Genomic DNA, 23,725 nt, shown 5'->3' with positions numbered 1-23,725 from the left:
GTCTGTGAGGAACATGGTGATATCATCCATGTAAAGCAAGCATTTCAGTACTCATCTTTCTGAGCCCAATATATTGATTGCTGTAATCGCTGGATTTTAGCTAATAAGTTTGATGAAAAAATGTATGCAGTAGATTAAAAGAAGACAAGGTGGGTACCTGCTCTGACCTCCTGGAGGACAGGGAAGAGGTTCACCAGCACCGTGTTGAAGATGGCCTTACTCCCCTTCCATTTTGTCTCTTGCACGCGCAATATGTCAACTTTCCTTCTCTCCATCATATCTGCTAACTCTCTCCCCTTACCAGTCATACTACCAACATTCAAAGTTCTTACCCCTCAGTTCCACTCTCTTTACTTTCCTCCTCTCCTCCTGCCTCCAGACAGGTTTCCCCCCTCTTCTTCTCCTTCTTCTTTTTCGGCCACCAGTAGCCCAATTTCTGCCAGCACCCTGTTGGCTAACAGTACTGGTGGTGGTCGTTGTTAACCCAGGGCTCGGCTGATCCGGTATGGAAATTTGTATTGTTGTCCGCATATTGATTTGGCAAAATTTTACACCGGATGCCCTTCCTGATGTAACCCTCCCCATTTATCCGAATCAATGAGACACCTAAAATCGATTTCCACAAGTAAAAAAACAGAATTTCTGTTAATAAGGGTTGACACGTTATTTTTAACTGAGTGGTCCGTTGTTGTCAAAATTGTTTTTAGGTTATTTATTCTTATAAGTGAAGTTTTTTTTTTTTCCCTTTTAGCAGTTCCTGTTTGACACATTTATGCCTATAGGGATATGATTTCAGCTTTAAGTGTAGCCTACTAAAAAGGGAGCAGTGCATTAAAAAATATATAATATTATGGCATCAAGTATTTGAATAATAGTGCAACATTAATGGACTGAACCTGAGAAAGTCAAGTTGCTCACTTGTACACAGACTATCAAAAATATGGAGCAACTTGGAGAAGCCAGCCATGACATGAGTGAGTGGCATAAGGCGAAGCCAGTGGTACGAGTGGGCAGGCAATGGACAACAACAGCAACATTTATTTCTATAGCACATTTTTATATACTGTAAATGATGTAGTTAAAAGTGCTTTGCAAGATTGTAAAGAAGTAGGTACATACAAAGAGAAACAAATTAAAATTACATAAAAAGAATAATGTGTCAGTAGTATAGACCCAGGCAGATGAGAGTTTGTAGAACTGCATGGATGGAGTCATGGAAGATTGTTGAAGTGCTGGAGGATGGTTGAGGATGGATACAAGGTTACAAGGTTATATCTGTGGAAGGACTAGTGGTCTTTTTTAGGTCTGCCTTCACACTGTTATGATATTTTTAGATTTCTGGCAACTTCCACCCCTAGTAAGAATTACTGAAGGGTGTATTATGCTGATATTCATATGCAAAAGGGACCTAAGAGCATTTTTTCTGTAGCCAGGTACTTTGTGAGAACATGTTGTAGCTGTAATCGATACTGTGTGGGATGGAATAAAGGGCACGTGTGGTCACTAAATAGATTACAGAGAGGGAAACTTTTCAGAACATAATCTTTGGTCTTACTTTATATAGATGGGAAATCTGTGCGTAATTTGGCTGAGACAGGTTCAATTGTGCGGAATCACACACCAGATAAACACAGTAACACACATTCAGCTTTATTTATTAGATTGTGTGATTGAAAAATATTGTTTTCAGCTGCTAATATTATTTTTCTGCATCTTGGAATATGTAATTTGCTTGGATGGCAAAAGGTTATTTCAGTCGTAAAGGGGAAAATACATTTTTAATAAACTGTACGTTTTTTTTTAAACATACAGTAAATGTGACTGCATGTTTTCATTTATGAAAGAGGTAGATTGGTTTGATTTGTTCAGCCTTCAAAATATGAAAAGTTTTTCAAGGTCAAGTAATTTGTAAGACAGAGAAACTGTTAAGCCTGCCATTGGTATTTTGATGCTAGAGATCCATTTAAGCATTTGTTTATTTTAAATGAAAATTTCCAACATGATATGTTTACCTCATTCCCAACATGGTGCACGTTTTGAATTGGTGGCAAAGCTCCAAAACACACTGAACCTATACATAATTAATATTTATTGGATGGCATTGTCAATAGAACTTCGTTCATTCAACGTTGTACATTTGCATAGTAATGGTGCCATGAATTATGCATGATTAAGAAGCATGGTTTTGACAGCAAGGGCAGTGTCTGTAGCTGTCAGTACAGAAGTATATACTGCTTGAATGTGTTTGAAAACCACAAAATTCTTTTAAATGCCTTAAGTGTCTTTCTGGAAATGTAACATCAAAATTAGTGAAGTATTAAAGGTGAAACATTAATTTGCACCCATATACCACATTCTAAAGTAGTAAATTAAAAGGTGTGACCTGATTTTTTTATTAAGTAAAATGGCATACAACCTGTACTAGAAGCGATAGTTTAAAAAAAAAAAAAAAAAATTATAATCCTTAAAAAAATAAATACCTGTATATAACCAGTTAGGTATTCAGGATTATGTACTATTGAAAATCATATCCTATAAGACTGCAAATGTGTTTAAAGTGGGTCAGCAATCTGATTATCCTAAAGCAGCAAAGCAGGTTAAGCAAACAGGGGTTGCATTAAGGTACAATTCATTTTTATTTATTTATTTTGTGACTCTGCCATGCTCTGTGTGTGTGGATTTTTTTCCTCCCTATTTTAATTAATCATTAGCGCCAAGTTAGGTAATAGCTGTTCAGAAAATTAACTTGGTAAAAATTCATATTGCTGTATACAGGGTACGTTTGAAAATATAAAGAAAGTAGTTATCATGTGCTCTTGTATCATTTTATAAATATATATATATATATGTTCTCTATATGTGTGTATATCTGCGTGAGTGTGTATATACTGTATATATGTGTATATATATATATATATATATATATATATACACACATTATAGCATTCTTATTTGTATCTATATGATAAATGCACAAGTTATGATAAGCAAGTCCACGTGCCTGATTTGTTTATTTACTTACTTACTTGCTTACTTACATAGCTGTAACTTTGCACAGGTACTTTGGGGACCTAGTTGGGTACATAAGGGTATTTTTGTGTTAAACAATTGAGCCCCAGGGAATATTTCTTTGGACTTTTTTAATCCGCTAACACACTTTGAAGCATCTGGGATACGCTGCCTAGCATATTCAACTCAACAGGAGGTGGAGGGTTTGCATAGAGCATGCCAAGGACACATTCCACTGGGGAGTGATCAAAGGGAATACAAGGGAGGTGGAGACATCTATGAACAGCTCAACTAGCAGGCTAGTAGCATCATAAATAAATAGAAAAAAAATTTAAATTCAGTCTACTGCTCTACTATAATCACATTGACATGCAGCAGTTAGGATCCATTTAACTCAAGATGCAGTGCAAGTCAACTGAGAAATAATGTGCTGCTACTGGGGAGCTATTACAGTGTTGTTTGCTTAAATTATTTGTGTTTGAGAAAACAAATAATCCATTTTATGAAACTCAGTGGAAAATGATGTTGCTTTTGGGGTGATTATTAGGAAAAGAAATTTCCCAGTCCATGTCAGTAATGAATGAGAAATGTACAGTGAGTAAAGCAAATATGTTTGATTTAAATCTGAAGTTAGTGCACTTGTTACTTGTACATGTTTATTATTTCTCTCAGCCAGCGTTGTGTAAGGGTAGTTGTTTCTCCTGGTGATGAGCATGTAGAGACTGCCTACATGCAAACAAGGCTGATTGAATAGTCCAAATCTAAAGGTTTCCCTAGACTGCAAGGCTAATTACAAAGTCTGTTGTACACTTTTGTGATGCCTGAAACGGATGGCTTAAGGTGCACGTTACCCTATTAACTGCTTTTCAGTTTGTTTTCTTTTCAGGTGCATAGATGGTTCACAATCAAATTTATTAGATTGAAGTCTTCATTTAGGTATTCTTACACAAGAAAGCACAAGACTATATGTTCTCAATTGCATTCACATAGACAAAAAGCACACAGATGAAAACGCAATTTCATAAAAGTCAAGAACAGTGATATCATTTTAAAACAAACCTTTAATACTTGCATTTAACAACTGATGAAGGGTTCTTTCTGACACACTGTATACAAAACACTTATGTGAAAGCAGTCTCTATATCACTAACCCTTTGCTTCTTGTGGTATTTTTGCCAAACGGCCTTATGACGTTTAGGAAGAAAAGCATTCCTGATGCAGTTTGTGGGGATCTTTAAGACAACTTTCCTTGCTGATTTACTTAAAAGCATGGTTACTTGTAATGGATAGCTGTAATTGATCATTGCTTATGAAGTGCAATGCTGGGAAATTGTTGGCTGTTTAGCACATTTCTGGAACTTTCTTTTTTCTGTTTTGATTTACCAAGGGTTAGCCATTTTGACCAAAATTTCACTCTGCCAAAGGAGTTGTGACCTGCTTAATGCAGTTTTAGTATCAGTCCAGTGTTGGCTCCAGGAGAAACCACAATATTCTTTCATTTTGAATCTTTATTTGAATCAGTCATAAGAATATAGTACATTTTACAAATTTGAGGAGAGCAGGTTATTCAGCTTTTCCCTTCTATTTATTTCCAGTTAAGACATGCAGTTTCAGCACTGAAGGCAGCCCAGGCAAAAACAGCTACTATTCTAGGACAGTGTGCAATATTACACATGATGACATATTACTGTTAATTCAGTGTCAAGACAAAACTAATTAAATTACATTGACTGTATAACTGCCTTAGCTGGTGTAAGCACTGTGCTGTCTTAAACAGACATAAACTTGGAGCTTCACGTTTAAACTTTGAATATGCAATGTGAAAAGATTCCACACAACACAGAGAAAGGTTTGGGGTCAATCATCTGTATACTTGAGATAGGCTGCCAAAATGGAAGTTATGTGGTTCAAAATGGTACAGGTCTTAACAGACTTCATTCCAACACAGAACAGTACATACAGGCAAACATGGCAGTTTTAAAGCCGGGCAGGGGGAATGACGTCATTGTGGCTGGAACCAGAAGTGACATCAGAAGTGACGACATTGAGTCCAGGCAAAATTTCCCGTGGTTGGCCTGCTGATGAAAATGAGGAAGGATCAGTGCACTCTGCCACACCCTGGTCTGGCATGGAATTATCCCTTTGTGAGCCCTTCAGCTGCCTCCCATGCACACGTGTGTGACAGTAATTATATACCTTGGACATATCATAAGAGAGTCACAAAACCTTAAATAGGAAGTCATCTTCTGTTACCTGTACACTGAAACCAAAAGGTCTCTCTTAATTGTCCATTGGCCAACTTTTTGGGTTTAAAGTTCTGTTTTATATATGTCATTATCACCTAATCAAGTTGTAGAAAAGTTATTGATTTTTAGCTGATATCTGCAATTACTTTTTGGTTTAAAAGAGTGGAAAGGATTTTTGAAATTAAAATGGTTTATTTGTAATTGTGTGGAGCATGTAATGCAAATTACTATTATTATTATTTTAAATTTTACCTAAATAAGGCAAAAAATTACCAGCATGCTACATCTATAAGTATTAATCAATAAACACCAAAAAGCATTACTTTATAACATACATAACCTAACATTCTTAAACCAATTGAACCCTAGGGTCGCAAGCCATCTTAGCAGCACTGAGTGCAATGCAGGAAACATCTCCCGGCAGGGAGTCAGGGCATTGCAGGAGCCACTAACACCTAGAATGCCACTTCAGTCACCAGTTAACCTAACTTTCAAGTCTATGGGGCATTAAGAACAGAGCTTCTGCAGACACAAGTAATTTGAAAAAGTTTTTTAACATTTTTGTGAAATCAGAGGACATTTACAAATTGAGAGATGAGTTCTGTAATGTATTCTGTAACACAGTTATTATTTTAAAATATTCTTTGTGTTCTATTAGGGTGCTGTTTTCATGGTTAAATCTCTGCTCTTTGAGGTGATCTAATAAAGAAGGAGAATGTCTTTTGTATCCTCTGCTGTTGCCTGTGTTATTAAACATAGATACTGTAAAAGTATAATTTTATTTTAAATGCTGTTGTACCTAAGGCATAATAGATTGGAAAATTAGATTCTCCCTGAACTGGATATGACAGGATTAAGAATTTTATGTTGTGCATTTTTTATTAAGGATACTTAAAGGCAGTACAATTATCTGTAATATGCTAAGAACTGATCATGCAAAGTCCCTATGCTCCACATTCCTTAGGTTATATATGTTTTATGTATAGCATCAATATTATTTAATATACAATATTTATGGAAGCAATATAATGTGTAGTTACTTAATAAAAATGTACAGAATATTATTCTTACATACTTTTTATTGTTTTTTTGCTGTAATTTGACTAATGTAAAAGAGAAAATTATTGTCATATCATCATCTATTTAAATAGGCACTGTGCACTCCTGTGGTATTTAGTGAAACCTATCGTCACCTGGCTGTTTTGGATCACAGTAGTTTCTATTTTAGGCTATTGCCTCATGAATTGAGTATTCTGGGTTCAATTTCTGTCTCCTTTCATTCTCTGTGTTGCATGTCATGCATATTGTCCATGAGCCTGCAGGTACTCTGGTGGGCCTCCTGCATTCCAAAGGCATACAGATTAGTCAGATTAGCAATTCAAAGATGGCGCTACTATACTTTATATGAGTGTGGATGCATTTGTGAGCAGGCCTTTGTCCCATCTAGGACTGATTTTTGTAATATGCCCAATGATACTTGTGCACCTACACTTGGATTAAGTGGGTTTCAGAATATGATACAATACAATACAATACAGTTTATTTTTGTATAGCCCAAAATCACACAGGAAGTGCCGCAATAGGCTTTAACAGGCCCTGCCTCTTGACAGCCCCCCGCCTAGACTCTCTGAGAAGACAAGGAAAAACTCCCAAAAAAAACCTTGTAGGGAAAAATGGAATAAACATTGGGAAAGGCAGTTCAAAGAGAGACCCCTTTCCAGGTAGGTTGGGCGTGCAGTGGGTGTCAAAAGAAGGGGGTCCATAGAATACAATACACAGAACAAATCCTTAATACAGCATAATAATACAAATTTTAGAAGTACGGAGCAGAATATGATGTTACTATGTGTTTGCTCAGTCTGTTCATTTTTATCATAGCACACCCTAGCTCCCAATATTACAGGGATTGACTTGGGTCCTTGTGAACCTAAATTGCATTCAGCAGAAAGAAGAATATTATGTTTGCTGTTTTTGTTTGTTTTTATCTGATCCTTTGTTACAGCTTTTTACCGATTACCTTATTGATCATTAATTTTGACTCTGTATTCACTAGATGTTTATCTTAGTGGAGCCACATTTTTAAAGTTTTCCCCATTATTACCATCAAAGTAGCAATTGAAAAAGGCAAAGTGCAAGCACAATTTCTGCTTCAAAGAGTTACACCTTTCATAATCATGTCTTCACTTGGGGTGTGCTATATTTGCAAAATATTATACCTCTATATTTCCTGGGACTTTGATGATAATGATATTTAGGTGATAGTTTGAATCCTTTAAAAACATGTTTCTAAAAGTCTTAATGATCTAGCTTTGTTTTGATAATAGGGTGTCAATTGTAGGTTATAGAATAGTGGGTCCATGGATACGCCGCTGAGGTTCATTTAAATAAATAAATAATTGAATAAATAATTCAGTGTCAGTGGGTGTGTGTGCTCACGAGGTTGGTGGGGTAGTTGAGACAGAGCACTCCTGCACGTGAGAGTGTGGTCTATCTTGATTGCGCCATTGACTTTCTGTGGTTTGCGAATGAGGAGTTGCACCAATGAAGGCATATAAGGGGGAGCCAGTAGATGGAGGTTAAAGAAAGGAGAGATGAAGGCAAGACGTGGAGAGAGCTGGTGCAAAAGAGAGAAGGCAGGCAGCCATGGGGAAGTCCCTAGGGGAGTGTGTGGGCGACACTCAGGGGCTGAAGTAGGTCACTCCATCTGAGCAATCAGGGAACTAGAGTGACATGGGTGCTCAATGGAGTGACTCACTACTTAAGGCTGGAGAGAGGCAACAGGTGCTGCAAGGGTAATGGAAGGCTTGGCATGTTGTCATGGTTCATCGCCATGGATGTGAGCATGGCAGTGGGAGTCGGAGGCTGCAGGGTTCCAAGCCAAGAGTGTTTTTTCTTTTTTGCTCCCACCCTTGTGTCATCACCTGCTCCAACTTCTGCAGTCACAGAGGCAGGATAGAGCAGTATGAGGAGCCAGGAATCTGTATAAGTGTTTTAAATAATGAAAGAAAAAAATGTGCTTTGGAATCGAAGACCCTGAACTAAGATGACTTGTGAAATAAACCATGCATGATAGGCATATTCTTCTTACAGAAGTTAAAATAATTTGTTTGAATGAATTTCTTAATTTGTTCAAACTGATTTTTTTTTCCTGACACCTCTGTACTAGAGGAATTTCACTTTGCTGTTGGTGAAACAAGTTAGTTATCGAGCTGTCTTTAACGGCAAACGATTTCTGACATAGTTTGCAGATTGCTGTGTTTTAAGCAACATCAGTCTTTTCAATGCTTAACAACCTCCACATAAGTGAGGTTGATCCACATCTTGCAATTAAATCTAACGATGTACAGTAGATTACGAGGCTGTTTATCCCCTTTCACTGTTTGCTCATGAGTACATTAGAGTGTCAGCTCAAGTTATACGGTTGGGAGACAAAGTCAGAGAGGCGAGATTGCGTTTGTTTTGGACATGTGCAGAGGGAAGAGGAAAAGAGGAAGGCCTAAGCGAAGGTTTAGGGATGTGGTGAGAAAGGACGTGCAGGTGATGGGTGTGACAGAACAAGATGCAGAGGACAGAAAGATATGGAAGAAGATGATCCGCTGTGGCAGCTATTAACAGGAGCAGCCGAAAGAAGAAGATGAAGATGAAGAAGAAGAAGAAGAAGACTGTTTGCTCATTCAGTTTTAGGCAGCTACTCTAGCTACTGCACGTACACGCAGCAGTAGTCTATCCTGTTTTTTTGCAAAGTGAGTGACATACTTGATAATTTCAGCTTGCATATTGTTAAAACAACAATTAAGATATTATTGTAGATGATACCTATCGCATACTCTTCACCACTACTTTTACTACTATATTTGAAAATGTTTGTCTCTAAAATGTGATACAAATCATAATGGTTATACAGTAGGCTCTAGGAGTGGTACTGTAATTGCTAAGGACCTCATGATATGAAATTTGGGTCACAATACAATATAATTGCTATTTTTTATGCTTTACAAAAATGGCTCAGCAGCTTGTGTATTTACTAAGCTGCCTCAAGTGATAGGAATTGTTAATACCTGTGCTGGTGAACTTCTTTTGCTGAATCATCAAGAGCGTTCTCACCTAGGGGATTTCCTTTTGGTATAGCAATATGTCTTGTCATGAGAGAAAATGAACTGACCAAGAGTATCATTAGTATGGTCTCAAAATTAACAGCTGCAGTAGTCGAATATTTGCCATTATAGAGCACTGTCACCACACTAGTCAGAAGCTCTTCAAACCACAGCTCTAAGGCAACTTATACAAGAGCATATATGCATTCACCACACACACATTTTTATACACCACTTTTATTAACGAGCAGTATGACCGGGGAGCAAACTGGGCTATGCACCTTTCACCACAGCTACAACACTTACTCCATTATAATTAATTTATCATTATTGCACTGCAGTCAGCATTGTTTAATGTCTGTGTGTTATGTTCAAACTGTTAGCTTGTATAATATAAGGTAGTCCCCATGTTACAGACATCCGACATATGACTTACGAATGGGGCTGCAGCTGCTCCTTCATCTGTCTGGGGGACGCAGCGCAGGCTGCTCAGTAACTGCCGCTCCGTCATCTTTGGCCTGGGGACGCTACAAGCGGTGGCTGGAGGGGTGATTTCGCTGATCAACAGTGTAATGTCCCTCGGGTGGCTTTCCTATTCATTGCCCATTTATTCTCAGTGGGTGGCTGGGTGTGTGGCAAGCACACGTGTGCAGGATGGAGGCTTGATGGGGTAGAGGGTGGCAGTTTGCTGCCCGCCCACCACACGGCCGCAGCTACTGCTCCTGACTGGATGGAGGCTGGATGGGGCAGAAGTGAGCGTTTCACTGCCCCCCTCCAAACAGCCTTGCAGTGTCCCACGAAATGCTGCCCCATTCGTTCTCGGTGGGCGGCTGGTGATGCCTCAAGTGGTGATCCAGTTGTGGCTGAACGGAGGCCATTGAGGGTGAAGGGGGCGGCGAGGGGCAGCATTATAGTGTGCCTCAGGTGGCTGCCTGTTTAATGTGGGCGGTGGTGGGCGATTCACTACCCGCCTTTGGCCACACCCTGTTCGTTCTCAGTGGGCAGACACTGCAGACAGCATACTGTATGCAAGTGGAGGTGAATGTGTGGTGGTTGGTTGTTTGGTGAATCTCCCCTTGCTGCCCCCATTCATTCTCAATAGCAATCCTGCTTGTACTGTTACGTACATAGTAGGAAGTTGTCTCTCATCAGTACACTAGACTTGCTGACGAAGGTTGCCTTCCTGCTGTGATAACGTGTACAGTGCTGTGCAGAAGAAGTCATCTTAACCTTTTGTCTTCACCCTTGGAACACAAATCTGATGCAAGTGCTGGTGATACAGTAAAGAAGAGAAAAAGCATCACCATGGAAAATAAAGTAGAAATAATAAAAAGGTCAGAGTGAGGTGAAACTCGATCATTCATTGGCAGAGCACTTGTTTACGGTCAGTCATCAACAGCATTTATTAAAATAATGTACCTGTTCCGACTTACATACAAATTCAACTTAAGAACACACCTACAGTCCCTATCTCGTATGTAACCTGGGGACTGCCTGTATTTGTGTTGTACTTGTACATTGTGCATTATTTTATGTGTATATATAGTGATGAAAAATATTTCAGCATTATAATGTACGATTTGTGTCATTGTATTGTTTTTATTTTTTTTATTTGGAGTAACTTTACGTTTTTTTTTTCTTGTTATATGATCCTCTATTAGCTCCTGTTGTTGTTATTTCTGTTACCATTTCTGTAACTTGGTGTATCATTAGCTCTAAGATTTGTGCGTCATTCTTTTAGTCCTTGCGGAGTTTGTAGTTATAGTTAATGATAATTAGTATAAAAATAGTATAATGGCTCACTAATAGCATATACTATAAGCATGTACTAAACATATATATATTAAAAAAATCCATGTATTGACATGACACATAATTAAGAAAAACTAAGAAGTTTTCAAAATGAAATATTCTGTAACTAATAGCTTAAGTAGACTAATTGGAAATGAGTTGGTAAATAAAATAAAAATACAAAATGTGATTGTTTCCCATTCAGTACTTTTGCAGCTTTAAGCTACTTTTGACTAGCAGGATCTGGGGCAAGGAACACTGATGTACTGATCTTATCTGGTATAAATCAGGATCTTTTGTGGGCGCCAGCTCTACTGAATGTTCTGAAGCAGAACTTGTTATTCAAATGTACATATAATTTCTGTCCAGCTTAGGTAACCTGGAACTTGGGTTTATGTCAGATGGTTGTCTCTAGGATTAACCTGAAGTGAGCTTTCTAATAGTTAAAGTCACAGGTGTTTGGATGAGATGACTTTCTTTGACTCAATACTTGTGGGTAGGGCTAAGCAAACTTTTCAAAAATCTAAATTTGTCTACTGTATGAGTTTATTTTGTGCTAAAGTACTGTTTAAACATTACATGAATTTTAGTATTATTTGAACCTGCTTTGTTTTTTAATAAAAAAATAATAATTCTATGATGTTAGGACCAAATGGTTGTGAGAGGTTATTATTTCTGCCTCATAGCTTCATAGTACTTATTTTAAATCCAGACTGTCTGTGGAAAGTTTGCATGTTCTCGCCATGTCAGATTGTGGTTTTGTTTTTTGTTTTTTTAATGTGGAATCTGCGAAAGATCATTCTTCGGCGAAGTATTTGTCCAGTTTCTCCCACATAGAGTGCAGTGTCAGACTCATAAAGAGAATTAGGTAGACCGCATTTTTTTAGTAAATGGTTGTGAAGTAATATTATTGTACTTTCAATAACAAAATACAAATAATTTAAAGCTTCAATGAACAAGGAAATATATGATATGATGACTTTTCTGTTGAACATCCTACAGTTTTTAATAATAATCCAGTATTCCAAAGAGTTGGAAAAGGAATAATAATGGCAAGAAAACCAAGCACCAACTAACAATTGATCCCTTAGCAGAGATGTGCTGTCTTTGCAGAAGGATCATTAAGAGTGTCATGTCCCCCTATGAGTAGTTGTAATTCCTAATACAACTTGGCTGGGACACATACTTATGACCCTGGAAATTACAAGTAGTGGTAAGTACCGCTCAGCTAAATAACAAGCAGCCTGTCTAGGTGCTTAACTTTGAATGAGGTTATTTGTGGCTATATGTACTACGGTGGTCAACATCATTCATCTTCCCACTAATTTCCAAGCTCCTTAGAGGTTTGTGGGGGAGACATAATTTTTTTTCCTGTTAACTCCCAGGCAGCTTATACTTGTTTCTAGTATCTCTTTTATTGCATGGGATATGGATGGTTGGGGAAAAAGTAGTTTTTGTTTTTATATACAGTAAAGTGTTTATTATCTGTCACTAGATAAACTGTCAGTCTCCATTAATCATCAGGGTGAAAAAAAAAAATCATTGCGCACACCAGTGTCTACCTATTACTACTGCTGCACGATACGCTGCAAGCTCTGCACGCTGGAATAACTGTCCCTTTTGCAAGCATGTAGTGTTTTTCTCCAGCACCACGTGTCATTCCGCATTTTGAAATCAAAGTGTCAGTTACATACCTTCAGTTTTAATAGTGTTTTTTTAGGTTTTCCCTTTTGTTATAATCAAAGTACTATAAATTGTTATGGCCAGTAAACATATGCATGTGGTGTTGGAAGTGTCACAGAAAATTTAGATTATTAAATGTTTATGAAACAGCAAAAGTGCTTCAAGTATTGCTTCAGTTTACACAGTAGGAAGAACAACAGTGAACAATATAAAGCGTGATGCCAGCAAAATTGAAAAATGTGTTGAAAATGGAAACCACTGATGGTAATGTTATTTTGTATCAATGTTAATGTTGTTCTGCATTGTAATTTTCTTTTTAAATTCTGTTATATTATTTTTTTTTAACATATTCTGACATGCTGACAGATTGTGATGATCTGTGGAGGAGCAGAAAGTGTGGAATGAATGGTATAAGTTATGGGACTGGGTGAAGGGCTTCTGTTCTGTGAGAGGCGGACACGTCTGTTAGGAGATGAGTGACAGGAGAAGTTAGAAGAAATAGGAAGGTGTGGCGGAAGGAAGTTTTGAGTAGGGAGTCAGGAGACAGTAAGCAGGAGTGTTTGCAGTATAGAAAAAGACAATGTGACTGGTAGGAGATAATTATTGGTAGGGAAAGTTTTCTTTTATTGTTTTGGAGATGTGCTTAGTAACCTAGATAATGGAGTATAAGACAGCACTGTTTGTAATGGAACAAAGACTCCAAGTAAAATGTAGAAAACTCCAGTACCCGAGTTATATTTGCTTATTACACTGGTCATTACAGTAATATTTAAATTAATTCATTTTGTTAATATATTTTTTTAATATAGTGTTTTTTGTAAATAAATATTACTATTCACTAAACTAGTCCACTGTATACCATTTTTAAAGTAGCTGTTCTGTTATCTGTCTTTTCTCTTATCTGTCACAGCCTCGGTCCTGACCCCTGACGAATAATCGAGGTTTTACTATATATCTGTTTTAGCTTATTTGTTTACAAAACTTGTTTGAAACATATGTGACACTGAATTTGTGTAATTACTAGCCAGTAATGAAAACTTGATAAAAAATGCTAAGTAGAAGTTAAGTGAGCAGACTGTGGAACCAAAACAAGAAGCTCACCCAATCAAGCATAAAGCAACTTTAATCAAGCCTGACTATAATGATTATCTGGTGGGAATGATAAACTAGCACAGTGCACAGACCATTGGCTAGCAATGAGAGCTACTAAAAACAGAGGACCACTTGGGGCTAACACAATGAAGGCATAGCTTTTGGGCTTGGACATTTAACACTTTTAGGATAAAAAGAAAAAAGTCCACCTTTGTATGTGACATTGGTTTCAGTCTCTTTTGTTGCTGATTCTGCGGTGTCTTTTTATTTTTGTCTCTAATACTAGGGCCTGAAGAAGGGGCCTAAGTTGCCTCGAAAGCTTGCCTATTGTAATCTTTTTAATTAGCCAATGAAAGGTGTCATTTTGCTTGACTTCTCACTATTTTTGTCTCAAAATCTCTGATTTTATTTCTTTACTTTTGTCAGTGCAAATTAATGTAACATTAAATACTATTTTTACAATCATTTGTCCATGCAGTTATTAAAGATTGATTGTATTCCCAGTGAGAGGCTAAAGGAATTTGTGTACTTTTTATTTTATTTATTATTATTTATTTAAAATGTATTTAATTTGCATTCCCTCTATTCTCTTTCAGTTCTTGCAAGTTTCCGTGCAACAGTCCCTCATGGTTTATCACTGGAAATTGGGGATACAGTTCAAATTTTGGAGAAATGTGAAGGTAAGAAAATCTTAATGCTGCTGTACAGGAATTTGCTATTAGATACCTGTATTCTCTGGCATGTCCTTATGATATGCATAATCAGCATTAAAGAGAAACCTAGTCCTTGTGCATAGTAATTAATGCTAGAGGTAGCTTATGCTTTGCACAAATCACTCAGTGTATGATAATCCCTTGGCATACACTTTTTCCTTGCATGTTATCTACTGGTCCATTATTAAGATAGATAGATAGATAATTTATTAATCCCAAGGGGAAATTCACACAGAGGTGCCACATAACTCCAAAACTGCATGTAATCAACACCACCTTGATACTCATCTTAAAGAACCAAAATAAACCCTAAGGTATATAGATTAGAGTAGTTTAGTTTTGACATTATGCCTCCCATCTCAGCCATTGCATGATAAAAATGCAACATACCTGTAGTTTTCCAACCTACCTCAGTTTGAAGAACAGTGGCAGCAGAGTGTACCTCTGTTAGAATCCATTACAACATTATCTGACTGCTGCATACATGTTTTACACAAAGAATTGTTTTAATGAATAATACATTTAAATAATACACAAACTGTAAAAACCTGTCATATTGTTAGACTTTTGTGGTGTAGTGATAGCACTATCTGCCAAATAATGACAAGATTAAACATTGACCTGCAGAAGGTCATCTTTAGCTCAGGTAAAAAGATTACTTTAGTTTCAAATTCTTTGCTAACTGGTGAACAGAAGGTCCAGAGACTGATCTTATATAGGGGTACAAGTCATAATGAGTACATATGACAAAAAGTAAATAGTGCCATGAGTTGGGAACATATTTTCACCGGCATGAAAAATAAAAAAGGATCACATTTATAGTTAAAGAAACATGTGGAGGAGTGTGTTCATTTTTTTCACTAGGGAATAGGCAAAGTAATGTGTGAATGTTCAGTATCTCTATACACCATATCTCTACCACTCTTTCAAATCCTTAATAAAGTGCAGTCATTGTTCAATAAAGAAATGTCAAGCAAATTAAAAGTAATTAATATACAATAGCATCTTTCTCAAAACCAACTTATAGCTTGCCAGCTTAGGATATCGGCATATACTTGTCCTGCCAATATCTGTGGGCATGCCTTATTTTGTGTAACTGAGCTAATAATAATCAACACTAATGTTTTCTATTGAGCAGGTCCTTTCTGTAGAGGGCTACTTTCTCACACACACACACACACACAAAATCAATCCTTTATCACATCATAAACAAACAGCATAAAACGGGGTGAGTAATGAGCAGAGATGACAAGTGGGGCTGAGCAATCTAAAAAAAAAACGTCTAACTAGCTGTTGACATGGTATAGTAATGTCTCTTTCCACGATGTAATAGGAACTGGCACTGTGCCGCTGTATATTCAATTCTTTTTTACTTGGCTAAGAAGAACTTCTGCTTTATCATTCTTAATAGTCAGTTGTGAATCATCAAAACTGCAAATGAGGGAGACAGAAAACTTGAAGCTCTGTTTTAAAGTAAAATTTATGAAATCTTGAGCACTGCTTTTTCATTGCTTTGCTGACCTGTGTGAAATAAATAATATACCTTAATGTGTGCATACTTTTTCTATTTTTCTAATACACAGTTCAGGAAATCAAAGCATTTGTATTAAAGACTATCATTTTTCTTGATATTTTTTCCAAATGTAAATAGAAAGGGAGAGAAAGCAAATGAGTCATGCACAGTCACAAAAATAAAGTCATAAATCTATGTGTTCATCCATTTTCACCTGCTAACCAACTTCAGGAATATGCAGAGTACAGAGACTGATCCACCAGAAATAGGACTAAGGCAGAATCCCTTCTTAGATGAGACATTAGTCTTTCATAGACAGATAATTAGTCTCAGGAGGCATATTTCGCTTTTTATAGACACACAGGAATTACAAAAAAGAAGAAAACTTCTGACTTGGCTAAAGATAAGAAAGCAGTCATAGTGAGGCACTATTACTATTACTGGACCTGATGCTTTTTTGGAATTCTTAATTGTTTAGGACAGGTAAGCTTTGTTTGGCTGAATGGCCTGTTTTTGTCAAGATTGTTTTAATGTTCGAATTCTGAAGACATTCTGCTGTAGTTGTTGAGAAGCCCCAACAGCTTTTCCTGAAACCCATTTGCTGAAGAATTCTTTGGCTGGAATTACTTAATGATGGTGTGCAATAGAAAGGATGTGCAGCAGCATCATCATAAGCCAATATTCAAGTAAGGTGATACGCACTCTTATACCAGGGGACACAGAATAGCTTTAAAAAACGAATGCCCAGAATAACAATGCCAAAATCAAAACAGCCTTTTATATATAGTGTACCTTATGTACCATTGCAGAGTTTTCAGACCTTTTTTCATATTTATGACCTATGAGGAGAAATACTTTTGTAAGGCTTTGGTCATTACCTCTACATAAAGTTTACTGTATGAACACAATTATTCAAATTTGACGATTTAAATTGCCTGTCTGAAGTTGCCACTTGAGCTCTGAGAGAAATGGATCAGAAATAAACATCAAATTATCATTCTTTTCCTGAAAAGGCCTGTGGTTCTTTTTAATGTTCTTGAGATCAATTGAATCTCATATTTATGCAGGATATAAGAAAGTGTTTTAATTGAGTTTCTTTCTTTTGAACCAATCACAATTTGTACTCTGTGTTATGTTGGTCTAACTCTGAAGCAGCATTCAAGGAAAGATGTTATAAAACATTGTTCCAGCAATTATGGATTATGCCACTAGTTAGGAATGGAAGCTCGTTTACAAAAACTGACTGTAGAAGAGTTCTTTTGTTGTTTCTTCTGATTAAAAAAATAATTAGCATGTCATTGGGGATTTTACTTAATAGTTAATCTTGTAGTGATTGATTATATGATAAGCTTCAAAGTACTGGTATTACTTTTTGTTTAATCTGTAAATAGGAGCTTATTTGATCAACCAAAAGCAAATGGAAGGTAATTCTTGAAATGATTTCGTTGAAAGGTATTTTTTGATAAAACACTGGAGTCAATCAGTTCAGTAAGTGAACTATAAACATCTTTAGCTGTTACGCATTCCCTAAAGTGGAATCCTTGATCTTATTATTGCGGCAAATACTTAATTACAGCAAGAACATTTTAACAGCAAATGTCTAGCATGCTATACCAGTCTTACAATGGCACCCTTTCAGAGCAGGATAGATTTTCTTTATAATAATTTAGGCAACCAGAATGTTTAAATAGGAATGGCTCTACTCATTCTAGTATTTCCCTCTCCCATCCACCACCACTGGCCACTGTTTATATGTGTTTTCAAGAGTTCCTCGGGAGCAGGGTCTGCATTAGAAACCAACCTTTTTTTTTTTTTTTTGCTTGTTTTGTTTTTGAAAATGCACTGAGAGATTTATTATTGCACCTTCAAATGACGAAAATATTGCAGTATTTTAAGTAGTATTTTTGACTGAACCAAAAATGAGACCCTGTTCCCGAATTTCAGCTGTAATTGAACAGGCATTCAGTAATTACTAGTGTGTATGCTAGCATAGTCATTTTAGTTCTAGCCTGCAATCCAGAACTAACTGGAAATCTGTTAGCCACAAGAATTATAAAAAATATTTTGTTTTAATAATGCTATTTACTTAGTAGTCCAGAATGATGCAATGTATTACTTTTTGGCTTTTGCTGTCCACTGCATTTTTTTCAGAAGTGCTATAAAGGAAACACAGAGATTTAAAATACAGAAGGAAACCAGAATATGTTAATTAAATCTATATAATCAATAGTAAATATGCAAGATCACCCACCACTGAGCTCTTCTTAAAAATATTGGCTTTACATGCAGAATTAGATTTTTTGACTATAAACGATTCAGTCATACTATTCTGACTATGAATATATAGGAAAGACAAATAAGATGCTTCCACTTAGATACCGCAGGAAAATATTTGAAACAGTATCACAGAACTTAGTGTTTTCAGAACCAACATTATTAAACACAGAGTAATAAGTGACATTTAAGGTATATTACAAAACTGTTTACCCATATTACTGTAATGACAATGCTGCTTTAATTAAAGATTTTCATAAAATAGAGTTATTACAACTTCAAGCATCATGTATAAGAGAGCTGGATGAACTTTTAATATTCTCTGAAATCTCAGCCATAGTCTACTTCCTATACACTGCAAAGGCTGAGACTGTCGTAGTAGATGAAAATCTAATGTGCCCTTAGTAAAAACAGATAATGGTTGAGTCTGACACTGACAAGTTAGACTTGTCTCCTCAGCTGGTTTGCAAATATGGCAAGAGCAGCAAGATATATTTTGTTGTCCTTGGTATTACACCTGTACCTTTCTGCTATTTAATAAAATTGACCTAGACTCAGCCTTCTCATTAGTCCTAGAGAGGTCTTTTTTTAGTATGTTGTTAATATCGTGATGAGTAGCCTTGACCAGGATCACTGGTGAAAGCTGCAGCCATCCACCAAAAAATGAAATCATCATATTAAGAAACACCAAGAAAAGGCTGAGTCCTACGATGCAGAAATTGCTCAGTCAGATATAGAAATGCCCATTGAAAATGGTTGTCATAACCTTGCATTTAGCCTGTAGGTCTTGATGCCGCACACATTTGAATGGGTAAAGATGCCTGGTGGAAAAACTTGAACTCCATTCCACATATAGTGTGTCTTTCCATCAGAGATTAGTTAATAATGTTAAATCAACCATGGACCGTGTATGTTGAAAGCAATACTTTTGGCCAGAGATGATGCTTCCAGACATAATGCTGGAGTTGTGATGGGGACACTACTCATAACAAAGCTATCAAATTAACCAAAAATTATCATTAACATATTTAATTTAGGAATGTTCATATATTAAAATAAATTAAAACATAAGTTAAAAATTCTGGGGGCTACACGTGTGTTTTTTTCTCACCAAGTATATATTTAAGGCATAAAGTGCTTATGATTTACAAAAAAGAAAAGTGAAAACTGCAGCCTTGAAATGAATATCACCCTTGAAAACACAGCCATTCACAAAAATGAGAATCAATGCACACACAAGATGATGTAATCAAAGAGTGGTTGCTTTTTGGCATGAACATTGATTGGGGGCATGGAAACAAAGATACTGCCAGAAAGGGTAGTGCTATCCTGAGAAGCCACCCATAAGAAAGAACCTGTGTAGAGTGTTTGTGTATGAGAAATAGAGATAGTCATTGCAGAGACAGTTTGAAAATACTTGTTTGTTTATTCGTGAGGTTGTTTTAACTGTGTTTGTCTTGTTTTTATTGTATTCTTCCATACTACACTTATCGTGTGTACTGATGCAGTCCTTTCAGGAGTTTGGTTGCCGCAGTGGCACTCAGCAGCAGTACAATTCATAAATAAAAATGCATAATATTAATCTCTGCAGAAATAGTCATTAAATAGTATGCGTGGACACAAATTTTTCCATAATATCTTGTGTGTTTCTCTTACACTGATTTTATTATTCAAGAATAAATGTACAAAGTATTTAGTACTACAGCAAAAAACTAAAACTAGTACAGTGGACCCTTGACTTACAAACTCAATTCGTTCGCAAGGGCTGGTTGTAACTCAAGTTGGTAGACTATTTTTCCCATAAGAAATAATGGAAATACCCATAATGCGCGCAGAACCTCCCTCAGCAACACTTACGTAACCTTTTCATAATAAAAAAGGGTTGTATAATGTGTATAATTTATCAAAACACCAATAATATTTCTAATGTACTAAACAAAAAGTTATAAAAAGTGCCTAGCCTTCCAGAAACAACAATTTCATACTGTACTCACCGTTTAATTTGACATTTTTGGGCTGCAGGAAGGGAGGAGGAGGAGAATGAAACGGAAGGTGGTTATTGTTTAGAAGGAGTCTCCTTATGCAAATCTTTTCTTTGTAAAATTGTCGAGATGGTGAATTTCGACATGCTGTACATATTAGCGAGATTGGTCACACGAACACCACTCTCATATTTCCGCACAATTTCCTTCTTCATTTCGATTGTGATTGCTGTTTCTCAAGTTAATAATGACAGTAGTCGAGCACTCAGTTCAAAGCTGGTCGCGTTGTGAACTGCTGTAATAATACACTCCAAAGCAAGCCGCTGCTGACTCAGCCTGATGACATCATCATGTGCCGCGCCAGCCCGCTAGCTAACATCCCTTAACAATTGCTTTCTTTACCTTCGTTACCTTCTCTTCCTTCCTTAGCAATTATGCATCTTGCTTGCCATGGTCTTAGTGAATTATATATATATAGACTAGCAAAATACCCGCGCTTCGCAGCGAAGTACTGCATTAAAATTTTTATTAAGAAGAAATTTTAATCTTTTTAAACTGAGGGAAAATATGCCAATAATTATAAATTAAATATGAAAGTATTTGCAGGATTTGTTGTATTGAAGTGACATTCGGCATCTGTCAAGTGTTGTAAGCACACAACCGGTTTCAGCGATAAAATCACATCCAGCTTTTGAGAGTTTAAACATTCATAAACATCAAAGTGTCCACTACTGAAATCGTCACCTGTGAATCTAAGATGTTTAAGAGGCATTGGCGGTTGTCGAAAGGTGTAAAATATTTGGCCATTTCGGTACACTTGAAAGCGACAACCGAACAATTCAGCGGCAGCCATCAACTCACATGCAGAACCATAGGTGAAGGGCTTAAGCATTTCACTCTTATAGTGCTCCTGTGTAGTATAATTATCTCCTGTACCGTCATCAGTCCACACCTTGAACCTGTCCCAGTCATTCAATACATAAGACACAATGTTCCTCCGGATATCAAGAGTGAGCCTGATATGGCCGTGCAATATGTAACCAAGAGAATGGAAAAGGTAGGTGGTATCTCCGGGCATGGAAAACACTCGGTAAGTGATAATTCCTTGATCGATAGTGATCATCTCGATAGACATGGTAATGGGGGTTGGAATGATAAAAGAAATGGGTACCCGAGCAATGTAAAGTAAGTGTAAAATACCTATACAATAACTATAATTGTAATAAACAAAAAATAAAACAGCGGAGAAGCTGTGGATTAAACAAAAAGGCTGTAGTTATCAGTAGGGAGACGTGGATCCCGTGGCGAAGCAAGGAAGAGAATGTAGAGACTGGAGTGACGGACGGCCTTATATAGGCAGGCAGCCAACAACGTGGGAGGCGTTGGGATGGGGGACCCAATGCCGCCTTACACGGTGACCGAGCTGCAGACTATGGACGTATATACAGTATGTACGTAAGTAGGATTCAGTTAGCATTGGGAACCCGTGTACCAAATTTCTTGAAGATGGGCCCATAAGTAACAAAGACTGTTGAAAAGTTCAATATGGCGGCCGACAGTGGCATCATACCACCGAAATAAGTATGTACATTGGTTTCGGTTAGTGCAGGGAAGCCGCCTACCAAATTTCGAGAAGATGGGGCCATAAATAAAGTTCAACATGGCGGACGTTGTCGACAGTTATGACCATTACATGTACAATTTCGAAATGAAACCTGCTTAATTGTTGTAAGTAAGCTGTAAGGAACGGGCCTGCCAAATTTCAGCTTTCTACCTACATGGGAAGTTGGAGAATTAGTGGTGAGTCAGTGAGACAGTCAGTCAGTGAGGGCTTTGCCTTTTATTATTATAGATGACCAAAATTACGTCCACAAACATGTGCATCGGGGCTCCGACTGACGCTTACGAACGCATTCGGCTGTTTGTTTACAATCGCACAAGCGGATATACGTGACCGGATTCAGGTCGTAACGCAAGATGTTGGTTGTAAATCAAAACAAAAATTTTGGTCGTAAATCAAATTGTTCGCATGTCAGGCCGGTCATATCTCAAGGGTCGACTGTAAACTGTTTTGAAGGGATATTTTCTCAGGTTTCAGAATAAAAACATTGAATATGATTTTCGTATTGTTTTGATGTTTGAATTTCCTGGGTATGTTGCGATTTAAGTTGTAGATAAGGAAAACAAACTTTTTAATTAGACTCTGACATTGTCAGGTTGATGATATTATTAATGTTGTTGTTATAGTCTGTTATTTTGTCCTTTCCTGGGTGAAAAATTAAAGCTGAACTTGAAGTTGACCTAGTACACTACCAACAACTTTGGCTAGTAAGCTGCAATATAAAAAGGTTTTAGTGTGAGATATGCTTGTGTCAGAATAATCCTAATCAGGGGCAGGCATGATTTGGATATTGAAATCATGGCCAGCTCTCCTCATCAACCCTTCAGCTGGGCAACACTATCATTCCACTCCTGCAGCATGTGCTGCCTAAACTCCTAAACCCCTTTCAAATCTGAAAGGTTGTTCATTGCTAACATCTGGTCTTGCCCTTTAATGTGAATAAAATCACCCAGCTTGTGTGACTAGGGAGCATATGCTTCATGTAATTTTTGTGGCCTCTTTCTAGCATGTCAGGACCTCAATTTATGTGCAAAGGGTCTGACATTCCAAGCAAGAGTTTATTTGTCTGCCCTCAAGTATTGTGGAGGAGCATTGCATATTTCATCTCAGAAAGCAGCAGCACTGTTTTAGGAAGGTGTCCTCTATTCACTGCCTTTAAGAACACACCCTACTATAACAGGCTTGGTTGAGCCCTTCCAGCTCTAAAGCAAATTTTCTTTCGGCGAAATAGGATCTAACTGTAAAAAGTTTCCTCTAAGTCAGACACCACTGCCCTTTGTCGTCTTGGTGGTTCCTTTGCGTCTGGCAATCCCTTGTAAGCCAAGTACCCAATGTCAGGATAATGATATATTTTTAAATAAGATTTGCTTTTCTCTTCAAAGCAAAGCAGTGCTTATCTTCATGGAAAAAATACATTCAGTGTAGACCAGTGTTACAGGTCTCATTTTCTAAAAAAATTAAAGAACTAAATATAAAACAAAAATGTTAAAGGTAGTAAATAGGTTGTCTCATGCTATGTCTATGATAAAATATATATACATAGGCAATTAGTTTATATAACAGTGAAAAAATGTTGACATATGTGGGTGGCTTTTACCTGAGTACTGATTTTTTCCTCCCACATTATACAAAAATATGTGTTCGGTGAATTACCAGTTCTAAATGTACTCAGTATGAGTGAGTTAGCTTGTGTGCATGGCTCGGTGC

The 23,725-nt window shown here is 37.0% G+C and overlaps 1 protein-coding gene across 3 annotated transcripts in view; it reads left to right on the top strand.

Annotated features, from left to right (window-relative positions):
* The window catches only part of dock4b (dedicator of cytokinesis 4b), a 432,150-nt gene that overhangs the window by 119,860 nt on the left and 288,565 nt on the right, over positions 1–23,725 (top strand). For all 3 annotated transcript variants that reach the window (XM_039760946.1, XM_039760945.1, XM_039760944.1), the window contains exon 2: positions 14,512–14,595. In XM_039760946.1, coding sequence (XP_039616880.1) covers positions 14,512–14,595 — 84 coding nt within the window. The remainder of the gene's footprint in view (positions 1–14,511; positions 14,596–23,725) is intronic.

This window comes from Polypterus senegalus, chromosome 8, assembly GCF_016835505.1.
Source record: "Polypterus senegalus isolate Bchr_013 chromosome 8, ASM1683550v1, whole genome shotgun sequence".
NCBI lineage: Eukaryota > Metazoa > Chordata > Cladistia > Polypteriformes > Polypteridae > Polypterus > Polypterus senegalus.
The sequence above is the reverse complement of the archived record's forward strand: the minus strand, read 5'-3'. Positions and strand labels throughout refer to the sequence as shown.